Source organism: Mustelus asterias, chromosome 6 (genome assembly GCF_964213995.1).
Source record: "Mustelus asterias chromosome 6, sMusAst1.hap1.1, whole genome shotgun sequence".
NCBI classification, from domain to species: Eukaryota; Metazoa; Chordata; class Chondrichthyes; order Carcharhiniformes; family Triakidae; genus Mustelus; species Mustelus asterias.
The window spans coordinates 95,040,833-95,057,838 of NC_135806.1; the positions used below are offsets into that span (position 1 = coordinate 95,040,833).

Sequence of the window (17,006 nt, forward strand, 5' to 3'; positions counted from 1 at the left end):
ATATGCAGTATTAATGCACCATTAAATAAGATTGTTTGCACATTAGTATCAACTTTTAATTTCTCCAGACTCCTTATAATTTTAGATAACTGGCCATTTTTTTCTCAGACCATAATTCTGTTATTCAGCAAGTTCAGTAGGCAATTCCTTCATTGGAAACAGATTATTATCAATAAAATATTCCTGTCCACTCCCCTCGTTCCCATTTTGGCAGCCCTTCTTCCCATAGCATTAATTATATATAACTAATGATTAACATTGCAGCTCAGTGGTGTTTAAATATTTTGTCCTTTCCACAGGACATGTTTTTGAGAAGGAATTGGACAACATCCTGTAAGGTAATAGATAGTGTGATAGTTGTTTGAAACTTAACATGGGAAGAAATAACAGCTGCCTTGTAACTTGCATCTTTCTCCTTTGAAGTTGTGATGTGTTTATCATGGGGTTTTCCTTCTCACAAAGTGAACAATCATTATCAAGTTGCTTTTATGTATCCTGCTTGAATTGCCAGGATATACGGTTGCATAAGGAAATGTTTTGAAATTCATTTTCCCACTAGGGATAAGAGTACAAATCCCCTAGATCAGTATTATGGAAACATAATAAAAGTCAGTCAATATTTCCAGTGGATATTGGCAGCATTGTTTTTTGCCCTAATCAACCTAATCAATCATCTTAGACAATCTTAGGGTATTTGCACTTGAACTGAACATTTCAGAGGACAGTGGATAGTTAAGAGTCAATGTAGACCAGACTAGGCAAAGACTTCCTTCCCTAAAGGGCATTAGTGATGGCTTTTTGTGACACTCAATCATAGGAAGAGCTGCAATTACTGAGACCAGCTTTATATTTCACATTTATTAATTTAATTCAAATTCCACCAGCTGCTCTGGTGGGATTTGAACCCATGTCCCAGAGCATTAACCTGGGCCTTTGAATTGCTAGTTTAGTGACATTGCCGCCATGCCACCATCTGCCCTTGTTCTGATTGTTAACATGGAACACACCTGCATTGCCTATAGTGGTTTTAACTTTTTTTTAAATTGCTAACAGATACTATTAGATCATTAGAGATTTTAAAAGGCTAGCTGATGGAATTATTGCAACTGTGTTCAAGAAAATACACAAGCCTTCTGTAATGTAGATGTTCTTTTTACTCATTCATGGGATGTGGGCTGACTAGACCAGCATTTATTGCCCGTCCTGAACTGCCCTTGATCAGAGTGGCTTGCCCATTTCAGAAGCATTACAGATTGCTGTGGATAAGGAGGTCTATTGTGTAGACCATACCAGGTAAAGATGACAGATCTTCCCTAAAGGACATTTGTGAACCAGATGTGTTTTTAATGACAGTCAACAATTGTTTCATGGTCAACAGTAGACTTTTAGTCGCAGAAATTTATTGAATTCGAATTTCAACATCTGCTGTGATGGGATATGAATTGGGGTCCCAGAGTACTAACCCACTCTTTGAGACCCACTCTTGGGGCTGGATTATAGCTGCTGAGAATGGGAACTGTTGTAGGCAGGCACATGTCATGCCGCAGGCATGTGTGTCAGTTGTCAGGCTCCATTCTGCCCTGGGCCATTTTCCTGGAGGGAGGATTGTGGGTGCGGGAGGGTTTGCGGCAATCAGGTAACCAATTGAAGCTGTTCATGCCCCTGCTTTAGGCCAATTATTGGAACCAGCTGGGATTTTCCAGTTGGCTTTAGGTTCCCACCAGGTGGTGGGGACAATACAGCTGTCTGGTGGAAGACTCGAACACAGCATTCCAGCTAGGGTCAGAGGTCCTCCCTGCTCAGTGAAGAGGCTCCCATCTCCCCCACCCCCTGTTTTATTCAAATTGTAAAATGTTGGAGCAAGGGTACATCAAAATGGTGGCACCTTCTCCTTCACTTACTTGTAAGACTAGTTTCTGCTTCTTCAGTGCTGCAAGGCCTTCAATTGGCATTGAGAGCCCTCACCAGATGTGTGTTTGGATGGCAAGCCCATTATCTGGCCATTAATTAGCTATTTGGGGAAAAATCACAGGAAAGTAACTGTTTTCCACACATTGAGGGCTTCTGACACCCATTTGAACCTGACAGCACCCATTGGTCCTGAAGCCAGGAGGAAAATCCCTCCATTGGAGAGAAGAATAGTTCTTCATTGTACAAATTGCATGTCTTTCGAATTCAATTCTGTTCCTTACAAGTCTGAAAGAGCTGAGATTGTTGAACAAGATTCAGCATCTGTTATCTTTCTCAGCCAACCTGTCTTTTTCAAATTTGTTTGTCTCGATTGAAAGTGATTACAGGCAGTCCCCGGGTTACGAACGAGTTCCGTTTTTAAGTCTGTCTGTAAGTCGAATTTGTATGTAAGTCGGAACAGTTACGTACGGTTCACATCTAGCTTTGGAGCCATGATTACGAGGGTAAACACACGAAAAATTTAAGTCAAAACACAACGCACACAACAGTGTTTATGCGATCCGACTTAAAATGACGGCGTGGCGTTGTTCTCCCTCGGGCCGACGAACCGCTGAAAACGCGCAGTGTTTTGAGTGTCGCGCAATGTCGTCCGCCCGTTCGTTAGTACGAACCATTGTATGTAACTCGATTTTTTTAAATAATAGGCTTTACGGAGGTCGGTACGTAAGTACGGACGTTCGTAACCCGGGGACTGCCTACACTGTTATGTGTTAAAATGCCTACCAATAAGTAACACCATTGCTTAAAATCTAAATTGGCTAATTTATGCCAGTTTTTGTCCATGTTGAATGTGGAAACTCTTTGTGGTGCTCTCCTGAGTGTAAATACGCAAGTGTGTCTAATCTGTGGTCCTGACTGTATAACGAATCTCAGTTAAAGTTATGGAAGGAATATTTGGAACAAACCATTTTATCGTATTTTATTCAGAATTTGCAAATGAGGTTTGTTTAAAAATATGCAGTTTCCTCAATCTGGTTTGTAAAATCCATTGTTATTGTTGCAGTTGGCATCCTTCTATCTGCATAAATTGATGGACATGCAGCAAATAAAATCTGTTGGGGGTGGGATGCCTTCATATTCTGCACTTTTGCTGATGACTGAAGACAGCAATCCATAAGAGACTGGTTCTGCCACAAGTGGCCCATATGAAGTGGCTATCAGGTGTCATTGAGGGTTACCGCTTCACTGTCGTTACCTGTTGTCAAGCCACTGTAGCCTCTGATCGTCATGGTGGCACATGCCAGCCCAAACGTGATGTTTTTCCTCTAACATCAGCTACAGTTGCGAGAATCTACGTTTAGGGCCTTCATGTCATGTCCACATGCATCCTTAGAGCACAGTTTGAGGCACTTTACTGGCCTCTACTTACCTTGCAATGCAGAAAATCCTGGAGTTTGCGACTATCTTCCATCTTGCAAATCAGAAAATTGCATCTGTCTGATCGATGCCAAAATTCTTGGAAGATTTCATTTTGAGAGGACTGCTGCATTTGTGACTTTGTCTTTCCATGAAATGCCCAGAGTGCCCTCCAAACTGTGAAGTTGAAGGTTGTTGTACTTCCTTTCCGGATAGGTATAAGTCATCCAACAAGGTGCTGAGAACGTCAGCCATATAAAACAATAAACTCAGTCCCAAGGGTCAGCTTGATGTTATTCCATACCCGTTTTGTTGGTTGACCAAAGCTTATAGCTGATTTCCCAATGTGTGCATCGAATTAAAGTAATTTATTTATTATTTATTAGTCACAAGTAAGGTTTACATTAACACTGCAATGAAGTTATTGTGAAATTCCCCTAGTTGCCACACTCTGGCACCTGTTCAGGTCAATGCACCTAACCAGCACGTCTTTTGGATTGTGGGAGGAAACCGGAGCACCCGGAGGAAACCCACGCAGACACGGAGAGAACGTGCAAACTCCACACAGACAGTGACCCAAGCCGGGAATCGAACCTGGGTCCCTGGCGCTGTGAGGCAGCAGTGCTAACCACTGTGCTGCCCTGATTACATTAAGTTCTGCATCAAGAGACAGGTTTTCTGTCACCGTGGACCCGATGTAGCAGAATTTGCTGAGCACATCCAGTGGGATGTTAGTTAATATAATCGGGGCAGAGAGGCAGCATCCTATCCCATGACCACAGTTTTCCTGATGCTCGTAGTCAGGGAGAACAAATTACAAGCAAAGGAGAGATAATCCATGAGTCTTTGTAGCTGAATTTCTGTGTGAGCAAGTAGCATAGCATCATCAGTGTTGAGGAATTCTCCGATCAAGACGTGTTGTATTTTCATCTTTGTTTTCAATCTGGATGGATTTTAGAGCTTGCTGTCTGATCTAGTATGCAGGTAAACTCCTTCCATATCTGCAAAGAAGGCAAAGATCAGGAGCATGGAGAAGGAAACACTAAACATGGTGGGATTGCGACATTGCCCTAATTCAGTCTATTCTTCACCCTGAAACTGTTGAAAATGGCGTCATCAAACTATACAGCATTGTACATGTTGCCATGAAAAGAGCAGCTGAGACTGAGAAACTTTGGTGAAAGCCAGTTTTCCCCCTCCTGACATTTACTCTTTTTTTTGGTGTAGTTTAATTTTTGGCACAGCAGTGATAGAAGGTTGGAGGGACAAGAGGGCCGTCGTGCAAAATGAAGAACAGTAAATCAGCAGTCTGCTTTACATCCCATTAAAATTGGGAAGATTGTAAAACAGACTACAGATTCATTATAACTTCTTTATATGGTTTGGAATCATTTTGTGTTTTTTTGTGAAGTTCGACGAAGTATCAGTTTTCATTCAAGTGGCATTACCCTACTTGGAACCACCTTTTACCCTCCTTCACTTCTAGATTTGGCATAACCTATAATGCGCATCACTAGGGCCTGAGGGTCAATTTTGACATCTGAGCAGGAAAGCAGCATGGGGGATTTCTGGCCTGTCTGAGAGCAGTAGCAAGAGCTCCACATGATTTTAACAGCTGGCCCTTCTGTGTTACAGTTGGATGACAGGAGATGCCATCACGGACCTGGAAATCTGTTCCTGGCACTAGGTATCTGGGATGGGGATAGCGAGAGTAAGTGGAGGGGGCAGAGCAGGGGATTCCCAAGGTTTCCTTGTGGACCATAGCAGAGCATTCCTGATTCTCATGATCCATGAGGGAGCCTGTTTCAAAACTCAATTGGCTGGGCCTGTTTTGGGCCCAGCCACTGTAGTGGCAGATTGGAGCCATCATAGAATCATAAAATATAGCACAGAAGAAGTCCATTCAGCCCATCCTGTCTGTGCTGGCCCTCTGAAGAAGCTGCTCACCCAGTGCCACTCCAGCGCCTTCTCCCCACAGCTCTGCATATTCTTCCTTTTCAGATCTTTAATACCTGAATTGACTCTGTCTCCACTACACTATGAGGGGGTGCTTTCGAGATCCTAACCATACGCTGCATGAAAAGGTTTTTTCTCATGTTGCCACTGGTGCTTTTGCTAATTACCTTAAATCTGGGCCCTATTGTTCTCAATCGATCCACCAATCGGAACCGTTCTTTGGTAAGACCCCTCATGATTTTGAAACCTCTACCAACTTGCCTTTCAACCTGCTCTTCTCCAAGGAGAATGATCCCAACTTCTCCAATCTTTCTACATAACTGAAGTTCCTCATCTCTGGAAGCATGCTTGTGAATCTTTTCTGTACCCTCTCTGATGCTTTTATATCCTTCTTAAAATGTGGTTCCCAGAAATGAAGGCAATACTCCAATTGAGGCCAAACCAGTGTTTTATACAGGTTTAATTTAACTCCCTGTGGTGAACCATCGTTGGTTCCCACTGGATAGTGCTGAGCCTGGGGCTGGCCAGTACTACAACGGTGTACATATGTTACTGTTGGATTGTGCTATTGTTGCTGTTGGGGTTAGGGTGGGGTTGTTACACCTTTGTACTGTAGTGTTGTGGCACATCCCAGTCGGGCTCTGCCTCCTGGGAGAGGTATAAGAGTCCCTGCTCTGGCCGGGACCCCTTCAGTCTGGGATAGTGTATATAAGTTCTGGTAGCTTTGTTAACAGTAAATAAAAGCCTTTCATTTACTGAGCTTCAAGCCTCGTGTCTGAATAGCGCATCACTCCCTTGCTTTTGTATTCAATGCCCCTATTGATAAAGCTCAGGATGATGTATGCTTTATTAACCATAAATCTGTTTCACCCGATGCAAATTTACAACGGGATCTTCCGATGCGGCTCGCTGCGACAGATCTGGAATCCCATTAGAGTCTGACATGAAACCAATTTTCATTCTGCTAACGCACTACTGATGAACGCCGAACCAGAAGCTTCTCCCCATGCCTGATTCTCTGCGACACTAGTGGAAAACATACTGGTCCAGAACAAGGCAGACCGACATGGCATAGAGAACTTGGGACTTACCTGAAGAAGGACTGGTTCTGTTCCGGAGTTCAGGGTAGTGTTCATCAAAAAGATCAATTTTCCAGCCTCAGAATTCCTGGAGGCCCATTTTCTTTCTTCAATGGTGGGTCAGTGATGTTGCGTGCCTTTTACATAGGGCACCCAGATATGACAATGGGACATGGACCATCAATCCCACTCTGCAGCAGAAGATGGTGCAAAACCCCCAGATACAGAATTAGTTATGCCGGAAATGGAAGATATGGCAGCAAAGCACTCCCCATCCCCGCACCACCACGGGACCTAGTCCCCACTGGGAGTATTCTGCCCAATGTGTTTATTTGGGAGGGTGATTTCTTCCTGCCAAAAACTTCTAAAGGTTGCAGTAGAACACAGAAATACAGAAAAAATTAGAACTCAAAGTTCAACTCTTGAGTATTAGGCTTCTTGGCTATTATTTGAGCATGCTTAATTTGGTTCTGTAAAATAAAAGGCTTGAGGCTAAAAAAATTGACAAGGCCTGACAACAAACTCAAGGATCGTATGCACAATTAAATACACCCATTGTGGAAGTTATATAGGCAGCACGCAAACTTCATGCTGCCTGCTGATTTCTTGCAATATGCAGCTCAGCACAGGTAATGTGTGGCTAGCAGCAATTAAAGCTAGTTTGCCCATTACGACAGACTGCACCTCTGAAATGGAAGATGTATTCTGACTGCGGCAGCTCCTTCAGATCACTGGGAAACCCACTGGGAACAGGAAAAAACCTGAGTAGCAGCACAGCAAGCCAAAGAGAGGGGTCCAGGATTTCCTGTTGTGGCACTGGAGGTCTTAGTACAGAAAGCTGAAAGAAGGAGAGAGGAGATCTAAATACTTTCACAATGTCGAGCACCATGCCTGCTGACCTGACCAATTTTTACTAATCCTTCCACAACCCAGCAACTCTGCAACATCAGTAAATAGTAAAAAGCGATTAACCTGAAAGTTGGATGGATATAACTTTAAAGAGAGCTGGTGGGGGCTGGGGGAATTATTTATGTAGGAGCACACATGTTTAAGAGAGGGCTTTACCTAGAGTGGAGAGGTAAAAAATGTAAGTGTCAAGTTTACATTAGACGCTGACTGACAGAGGTACCTACTCTACATGCTTCCAGGGTACGCATGGAACATCTGCACTATTGCCCTCAAAAACATGGCGACTGGCACAGGCTGCGTTGGAAATGGCTTGGAGCACCTTATTTCCTCTGTACCTGCTCCAAACGCACCAGAAAAACAGACACTATCGAGGAAAATTTTGCGGCATTGAATTTTAAACAGCACTTTTCTCACAAAGCTCACATATCATTTGTACATGTAGGTCAGTACTGGCTTAAGAGTTAGTCAAAGTTACACAAGAGTTTTGTATCTGTATTTTAGCAACACCCACTTATTTGTATAGCCTAATTATGAGTTATTTTGAGGGAGAAATTCATTCACGTAGTGTTGCTTTTAGCGGTGATACACAGCCTTATATTAAATTCATTGGGGCAAGCCTCTGTGCAGCCTATATGCGGCATTCTTTAGTAATATCAATGGACAATGTTCCAGGTCGTGCAAGTATTGGCCTGCAGTGCTGTCTGTCCCCAGGGAATTGCACATTTTGCATACTGCTGCTAGGAGGAGAAATTGCTCCTCCATTGTCCTGTATGAACTATTCAGAAGAAGAAATTAAACATGCACAAACAAATATATCATTGTGAAGGTGGTCATCAGATTTATATGTCTGTAGTAATAACTTTTGAGTGCATTCAAAATCCTCATTAGTGAAGCATGCTGGTGGACCTATATAACTGTCACCATATCAATTCCTTATAACCTTATGGAAAGATTTATAAATCCCAATTCAGTCTGTTTCATCCCATAGGTGCTTAAAGATATGACCGGAATTCACAGTGTTTTCTCTATAGTTAGAATACACTTCTGCAAATTCTTTATTTGCATGAATTAGTTGGTTGTAATTCTTACACTCATTTGTGCCATTTATTCTCTTGATCTAATCGCAACAACTGTAATTCTGACTGTTCTCACAGACAGGGCAGCAGAAAGCTGTCTTTGTAAGTTAAAGAAGATCATATTTAACGGAATCTTCTGAGGTTGAAGATGTTTTTTCAGTGCTTTGTTTAATTTTTATTATTATATGAAATAATACCTCAAATATTAGAAATAAATTTATATACGAAGGAAGTTTGATGCAAGACCAGTCACTTTGTAATAGAGATTGCTTAATCTCAATACATTGCAATTAAGAGATGAGGGCACTGTATTGATTTAAGAGAACTGTTTACCAATCAATCTAGTATCTATTATAATGATGGGACATTCAAGTAGACAGTCAGTTCTCAAGGTCAGAGTGAGTTATGAATGACATAACATATGTTAAAGTGAATCCTGGTGTTGAGTATATTTCAAACATACCATTATTAATATCCATTAATAATGGACCAATAATAATAATTGGATCACAATCCAAACAATAATGTACTGTAAGTAATCGGTGTTTATATGCATTTGTTTTAATAATTTCCCTTTTTCTACATGTTCCCTCAGGTACAGAACGCTCGCCTTCTTGAGGCACATAAAAGCGACCAGCTTTGGAGAGGGGTTGTCAGTATCACTCTAATTGAGGGCCGTGACCTAAAGCCCATGGATCCAAATGGACTCAGTGATCCATATGTAAAATTCAAAATGGGTTGTCAGAAGTACAAGAGCAAGGTAGTTGAATAATCCAAGATAAAACTATTTTCAACGTAGTACTTATTGAAATGATAATGAATTAAATAATTAACAATATTATTAATAATAATGTATAGTAAAAGGCTCTGTAAGTTTTCTCTTCACTGGCCTGATTAGTGATCTTTGAAAATATACTGTATATTTTCGATATATGTGTAAAGAATCAGTTGTTTCCTCTGTATCTGCCATAATCACGTGACCACAAGAAAAAGAGTTACAAACTGGAATAAAACTCTGCACAACATCGTTTTTAAAGGGCTCCCTGATCTCCACGCTCGGAGACAGGCCCCTCCCCACAAAAAAGGAAATAGTGCCCCCACCCCCACACTGACCAGGGGAGCACCACAACCACTCACCAAAAAGGGGCATCCTCCCCTGATCCACAGCACCTATCCCCCACACCACGCAGCCATGAGGGTGAACTGACCCTCCACTCAGGCCCCCTTCCACCTCAGACCCCCTACTCAACCCCCTTCAGGCCACATGCCTTGGCAGTGTACACTGTCTCCTGGCACTCACAGCCTGGCCTGATGCCTTGAGCCCTGAGGGGGCTCAAGGAGGTTGGTTCAGTGGCCATTTGCCCCTCTGCTGTTGTCAGGTTGCAGATGGTCTCTCAGGGATCCTGGGGGTTATGTGGGCTCAGGCTAGGGCAAGGGTTGACCTCACCACTCTTCCTGACAGGCCTGAAGATTACCCAGAATGGTGTTTACAGACAGCCCTGTGATCATTATCTGCATCCCTGCCTGTCAGCGGTGAAAATTCTGAAGCAGCCAGGTCACTTTAATCTCTATCTTCCCGGTCACCTGGCAAACTTTTAAATTATTGCAGAACTCCACTTTGCAGCAGACATTTTCCTTTCTCCCTTTCATAAGTCACAGGCATGAGCAGATCCCTTTGAAGTCTTCTGACAGAAAGAAGTGGTGGGATTTTAGAACATAGAACATAGAACAGTACAGCACAGAACAGGCCCTTCGGCCCACGATGTTGTGCCGAGCTTTATCTGAAACCAAGATCAAGCTATCCCACTCCCTACCATCCTGGTGTGCTCCATGTGCCTATCCAATAACCGCTTAAATGTTTGCAGCCTTGTTCATCCTGAAACCATAAAATCCTGCCTGAGGTCAACGGACCTCCCCATTGTCTGTTCCCGTCCATTCCGATTTCCATGGCGGTAAAATTCCAGCCAAGATGTCAGTTTCACCTGGGGGAGTGGGGGTGAGATAGTGTTCCATTGTGCACTCAGCCCCAATGTATGCACACAGCTTTGATTTGAAAGTTCTGAGGCTTCCTAGCAAGCTGAATTATTTGAACCCCTCCAATAGAACCCTTTGATCTCTAACAAATTCAATGTGCAGTGCCTTGAAAAAGGCTACCCTCGACAGCTCAATGGATTTCTATCATCCTCCAGCCACCTGTGTTTATATTCATTTCCCTTCACACTTGAATGGAGCTCAAGTATCCCATTGATCCTGACTGCAATGTTGACAAGCTTGATTGGCAGCCTGTGATTTCTTCAGAATGATTGTGGTTTGCAAAAGAGGCTCCAGACTCCACTGTCTCTTCCAAAGCCTATCCTCTGAGAGAAGAAATTCCTTCTTATCTCTGCGTCAACTGGGAGTCGCCTTATTTTTAAATAACCAAGGCTGGAAGAAAGTGGGTTGGAGAGACAGAAAGATGCAGTGTGGATATTCTGGAGCCTAGGTAAATGAAGGTCATCAATGATGGAGGGATTAAAATCTCGGGTGCCCAAGAGGCGAGAATCAGACAAACATATGTATCTCTCAGAGGGTGACAGGGCTGAAGGAGATTAGAGAAATAGGAAATCATAGAAATCATAGAAACCCTACAGTGCAGAAGGAGGCCATTCGGCCCATCGAGTCTGCACCGACCACAATCCCTCCCACGCCCTACCCCCACATATTTTACCCGCTAATCCCGCTAACCTACGCATCCCAGGACTCTTAAGGGGCAATTTTTAACCTGGCCAATCAACCTAACCCGCACATCTTTGGACTGTGGGAGGAAACCGGAGCACCCGGAGGAAACCCACGCAGACACGAGGAGAATGTGCAAACTCCACACAGACAGTGACCCGAGCCGGGAATCAAACCCGGGACCCTGGAGCTGTGAAGCAGCAGTGCTAACCACTGTGCTACCGTGCCGCCCAGGAAGGGATGAACAATGGAGGAAATTGAAAACAAGGATGAGAAATTTAAAAACAAGTCTGAGTTCCAGTGCAAATGAGTGATCACAAAGGTGAATGGGACCTGGAGCAATAAATACATAAAATATATCAACTAAATAGACTGCAGCATAGATTTGCACTAGATGTGTGTCTTGATTAATTAGCTCCATCCATACAAATCTAAAGACAACATGGAGATTGTTTGGAATGACAGTGAATTGATTACCTCTCCCCAAAATAGTGGCAGATACCTATTTTTTTCTGCACTGTCAGAAAAGTTATTGAATGAAAATTAAATCTGAATCATGCCTCCTGCCCTTGGCAAAGTTATTACCTTCTTAAATCTATTGCCTAATAGAAACATGATTTCAGATGTAAACATCTGCTCCCACTGATTATGTATGTAATTAAATACCTCCTAATGCTGAGCAGGAATCAAACACTCTTCTGGGCAAAATGGGCTCTGGAATGTTAATTGACCAGTAGGCGTGAAACGCCTGCTGGCAAAGGCTCAGCCCTGCCATGAGGTGGTAGGGGGGCTGGGGTGTAGGTGGCGGGAAGAGGGCAGGTGCCAAGAAATGGGAGGATGTGGGCTGGCGTTTCCAATGTGATCCCTCAGGGGGACAGCCTCAGTGGAGCTGTCCCATGGACCTGTAGACCTGTAAAAAGAATTCCAACGGAAAAATCCTGCAAGCAGTGTCTATGCAACACATTCAACCACAAACGTCAATCCCCTGGCACTTTGAAAAATGTTATTTCAACCTTGACATTTCACCACAGTCTGGATTGAGCTTGCAGCTAAAATGTAAAGGCCATCTGGCCAATCTGTCCACTTGTCAAATGTAGAAGGAGACAGACCACATAAGATAGCTTTCAATTGGCCCCTTAATGGACTAAATTTCCTGCTTGTCAGTGGTCGCAAGGACATTGGGGCAGGAACCCGACTTGTTACATGATTTCATGCATTTTTATTTCATTTGTTCATGGGACATGGGCATCGCTGGCTGACCAGCATTTATTGCCTATCCGTAGTTACCCTTGAAAGGTGGTGGTGAGCCATCTACTTGAATTGCTGCAGTCCATGTGCTGTGGGTTGAGCAACAATGCCGTGAGGGAGGGAATTCCAAAATTTTGACCCAGCGACTGCGAAGGAACGTTTGGTCGGGCGTGGGCCTGCCTGAGCAACATAAAATCCTGGTCCTGTTGTCCTGATCAATATTTACCTCACAACCATTGATGTTAATGGTAAGCAAAATTGGGCATGGTGTAATTTGGTCTCCCAACCCGCATTTTACCATCCCTACTCAGGTCAAAAATTACCCCCATTATCTATCTTCAGAAAACTCTGTGGTCTTGAAAAAACGCTATATACATGCAAGTTCTTAATATTGTAGGATTTCTGCCAAGTGAATACAACTAATTTTGCCATACGTTTGATGCAATATATTTGTTCATTACCATTGGCTCTGATTGTTGCAAGCATAGTTGGCTGAAATTTCCACTGGATTTATTTGGTGCAATTCACCAAAATCTGCCAAAGCAGTGCAAAAAATTGAGCAATTTTAAGTGTAAATTAAATTCAGCACAAATCAAGTTTCTGTGTGCTTTTGCACTCGCTTAAAAATAATTGCATTAGAAACCTGTCACACCACAAAGCTGGCTGTGCCCCAACTCAGGTGAATCACCTTTGCAAATCTCCGCTAACTATACCCATTTATAGGCCTATGAGGACTCTCGTAAAATTAATATTTTTTGAGGCACAAAGACAGTAATAACTATGTTATAAAAGCTTTCAAATATTATTTTCTATAAAAAAAAACTGATTGTTGTATACCAACATAACTAGTAATTAGTTTTTGAATGTTTAAAATTACTTTTCTGTTCTTTAAGATCAGGTTTCTTACAGATAGTGGACTAGAGACCAATTAAAAATGTTTAGGGTTTGTAATAAACAGATTTTCAGTTGTAGTAATAAAACTGACCAGGTAATTACCTCTCTTAAATATATCAGGGAATATTTTTCCATGTAAACATTTTATTTTTGTATTCCACAATTTTGTTGATTATGTTGGTTCACAGCAGATTTTATGGTAGGCAATATGCAAATGAGAGCAAGCAGAAACTTGAGGGAAAGCAAGCACTGCTCAAGGCTAATGCAATTTTGAGTGCAGTTTACACCAAACCACTAGTTGAAGCCAAAGTGGCCAGTGTTTTAATATATTTTGGTAGTGTGCAGTGAAATTCTCAGTGCTTATCTTGATGCTGTCTTCCAGATAAATCTGAGCGCAGTTTGTGTTAAATCTTTCAGGCTATTTTAAAAACTCTGAATCCTCAGTGGAGGGAACAGTTCGATTTCCTTCTTGCTGAGGAAAAGGGAGGCATCATAGACATCACTGTGTGGGACAAGGACTCTTTGAAAAAGGATGACTTCATTGGCAGGTCTGTAATAATATTCTGGCTCTCTTAAATCGCCTGATTACAATTCAACTTATTGAATTCCTCTCTCATTCATCTCCTAACCTTGATAACTCTCTGGAAAATGTTGTTCAGCAAAATTAAATATTTCAACTGATTTCGCCTTCGAATTCAGTATTAGTATAAATATTTATATTTACTTCGGCAAGCATTGTTCGTGACTTATTATTATCACTATCAGCAACAGCTCCACTTCCCCTATTGCTCTGACCAAGTCATGCTCTTCAGTTCTCTGCCTAAAGGCAGGTCTGACCCACATGAGTAGAGCAAGAAGGCAGGTCCTGAGACCACCTCAGCTGGAACGAGGATTGAATCCCATGCTTTTGGAAGTAATCTGGCTGTCTGGCCAACTGACCCTAGCCCAAGGATGTGACAACATACAATTTTACATGCATGTTATAGTCTGGAATTACAGATAATGATGGGAGAGACTTCACTTTACTTTCAGTCACATAGTTGACTAGCTCTCCCACTTTCATTGCCTGCCATTGGACTGTGTTGGAGGATTTCACACACAAGTTGACATTCATCTTGTTTGGCTGCATTGTGAACACACCTTCCTTGGCTATCAAGTCCTGGAATGGAACTTGAAGCCAAAGCTTCTGGCTCAGAGTCAGGGATGATACCCACTGCACCAAACATTGGGAGAATGGGCAAACACCACACAGTCAGTCACCCATGGCCAATGTTGAACCTAGGTTCCTGGTGCTAACCACTGTGCCACCAGGTCACCACTCCTACTCTTTATATTGCTGAACTTTTTAAAGTTTATGTTTACCTCTTGTACAACCTCCCACACAAATCAGGGCCGGGATTGTCCCAAAAAAATTCCAAAACCGAATTTGTGTAAAAAAAAATAAATCACACTTTTTCTCCCACACTCTGTGCATCACAGAAAGCGCTAGTGTGGATCGCAAATAAAAATCAGTGGGCAGGGCCTATTCCAGCTGGAGAGGCCAGCAGCATAGCACTGAGTCACAGCACATGCGCAGATCTGTCATAGCACACTGCCGGCTTCCTGATCGCTGGCCAGCCCTGCAACGCTATCCCCACGAGCCTCTCACGCCCTGATCGATGGCCTTTCCGGATGGTGCCAGGGGGCCAGCCCTGTCACCCCTCCCCCGGCAGACCCTATCTCCCGATTAAACCCCCCTCCCCCCCCTCAATGGCAGGCAGACATCCCCCTCCCTCACACCGATGGCCAGCCCCAATCAGCCCCTTCCCACTGATCCGATCACAAGTACAAAGTGGCAGCGGGTCTCCCCACCCCCACCAATCACTCCCCTCTGGCCCCACCCCCTTAACACTGCCAAGGTGCCCCCTCGGCATTTCCACTGCCCCTTTGGCAGGCACTGCCAAGCTGGCAATGCCTAGGGAGCAAACCCCTTATCCCCGATCTCCTGGGGGGCCTCCATGGCCCCCTTTCACTCCAGCAGGGTCGGGCCGCCAACTCCCCATTTGTGGGGAGCTGTTGTAAAACCCACAGGAGTGAAACACTCCTGGCGGGTTAGGGAGAGGCTAGTAGGCCTGGTGACTTCAGCCCTGGGCCCGCTTATTACATTAAAATTTGAATCCAAATATTTAAAGCAGCTCCGTGTGGAGCTGACGACACTGGAATTTCACAACCGGATACTGCTAGAGCAGTGCAGCGGGTTGGGAGAATCACCCCCATATCTATAAACCACTCCAATCTTTTCTAGAATAAATATTAATTAATTTATGGGATTCATTTTAATTTGGTGTAATGCTGATAGGACGCACTAACCTTCAGACCCATTTTCTGAATCCTTAAATTCATATTGAGCAATGCTGCATTGTAAGAGCACAACCTTGCAAAATGTATTTTTATGCATTAGCCAACAGCGATATAGTTGAACCTCTTTGGGACTTCTCCTTGTCTGTTGCCATAACTTTGACAGACATTCAGTGAGTATATGAGGTCACTGCTGAAGTTATATGGTGGCCCCCAAGGAAATTCACTGCCATGGTCTTTGAGAATTCTTTGCTTACCCTGTTTCAGCTTGTGAAGCCTTTGTCTATGCTGGCAAAGTAACTGTTATTGTAGCTGGTGTGAAAACCTTCATACCTCATTCTTTTCCCTTCTGACAGATCTGGTTCTACATCTTGGTTCTACCATGCTTTTCACTCTGCTATTTGTCATAAAATTTCAGTTTGTGATTATGTAATCTTGATTAAAGTTGAGGCATCCTATCCAAACTTAATTTTTGCGAAACATATTAATTTGGAGAGTGGAAGCTGCTGCCTTCCCATCCCTCTGGCGAAAGCTTCTCTCTTAATGTCAGTTTATAGCCTGATTGCAAGTTGGGCTTATTTCCAAAAGTATTTTTCAAACCACAAAATGTCAGCTAAATGTTTCAAAGACTTAATAGATTTCCAAAGTACCTTTTCAGCATTGGTCCATGGCAAACATGAGAAATCAGTCTTGTCAAACCCCCAACTCACATAGTGGCACTTCAAAATGGAAAGCTGAAAAATATGGGGCAGCAGCCTGGTTATATTTCCCGTTTTGCTCTGGCGCCCAAATTAGCACAAAGAAAAAAAACTTGCATTTATATTCCACCTTTCATGATCTCATGACTTCCCAAAATGCTTCACAGCCAATGAAATGTAAACCACAGTTAAAGGGTGGGATACTCCAAAAAACATTCTAAGTGCCGAATCCGTGTAAAAACGAATAAATCTCGCTGGTTTTTTAGTGGGATTGCTAAAATGAATCTTCCACACCCTGTGCCAACTGTCCTATCTGGAGACAATACACATCTTTTTAACCTGTGCTTAACGCTCTCTCCACTCACATTATCTGTACCTTTAAGACTTGATTACCTGTAAAGACTCGCATTCCAACCATTATTTTGTAAATTGAGTTTGTGTCTTTATATGCCCTGTTTGTGAACACAACTCCCACTCACCTGATGGAGGAGCAGCGCTGCGAAAGCTAGTGGTTTTTGCTACCAAATAAACCTGTTGGACTTTAACCTGGTGTTGTGAGACTTCTTACTGTGCTTACTTACCCCAGTCCAACGCTGGCATCTCCACATCACAGAGAGCCCCAGTGAGATTCACGCTGAAAAGCTTGGGGGTGGGCCTATTCCCACTGGAGAGGCCAGCAGCATAGTACTGAGCAGGCCACTGTGCATGCGCCGATCTGTCATAGCGGAGATTGGCGCATTTGCAGCAGCCCTCGCACTGCCAGCGTC

General features: G+C 43.2%; 1 protein-coding gene across 4 annotated transcripts in view; it reads left to right on the plus strand.

The window, feature by feature from the left end:
* Window positions 1–17,006, plus strand: part of mctp1a (multiple C2 domains, transmembrane 1a) — a 599,923-nt gene that overhangs the window by 260,081 nt on the left and 322,836 nt on the right. For 3 of the 4 annotated variants that reach the window (XM_078214774.1, XM_078214776.1, XM_078214775.1), the window contains 2 exons: window positions 8,943–9,107; window positions 13,622–13,752. In XM_078214774.1, the coding sequence (XP_078070900.1) occupies window positions 8,943–9,107; window positions 13,622–13,752 (296 nt within the window). Of the gene's footprint in view, window positions 1–299; window positions 339–8,942; window positions 9,108–13,621; window positions 13,753–17,006 lie in introns of all 4 variants that reach the window. The other variant, XM_078214777.1, reaches the window with a different exon arrangement.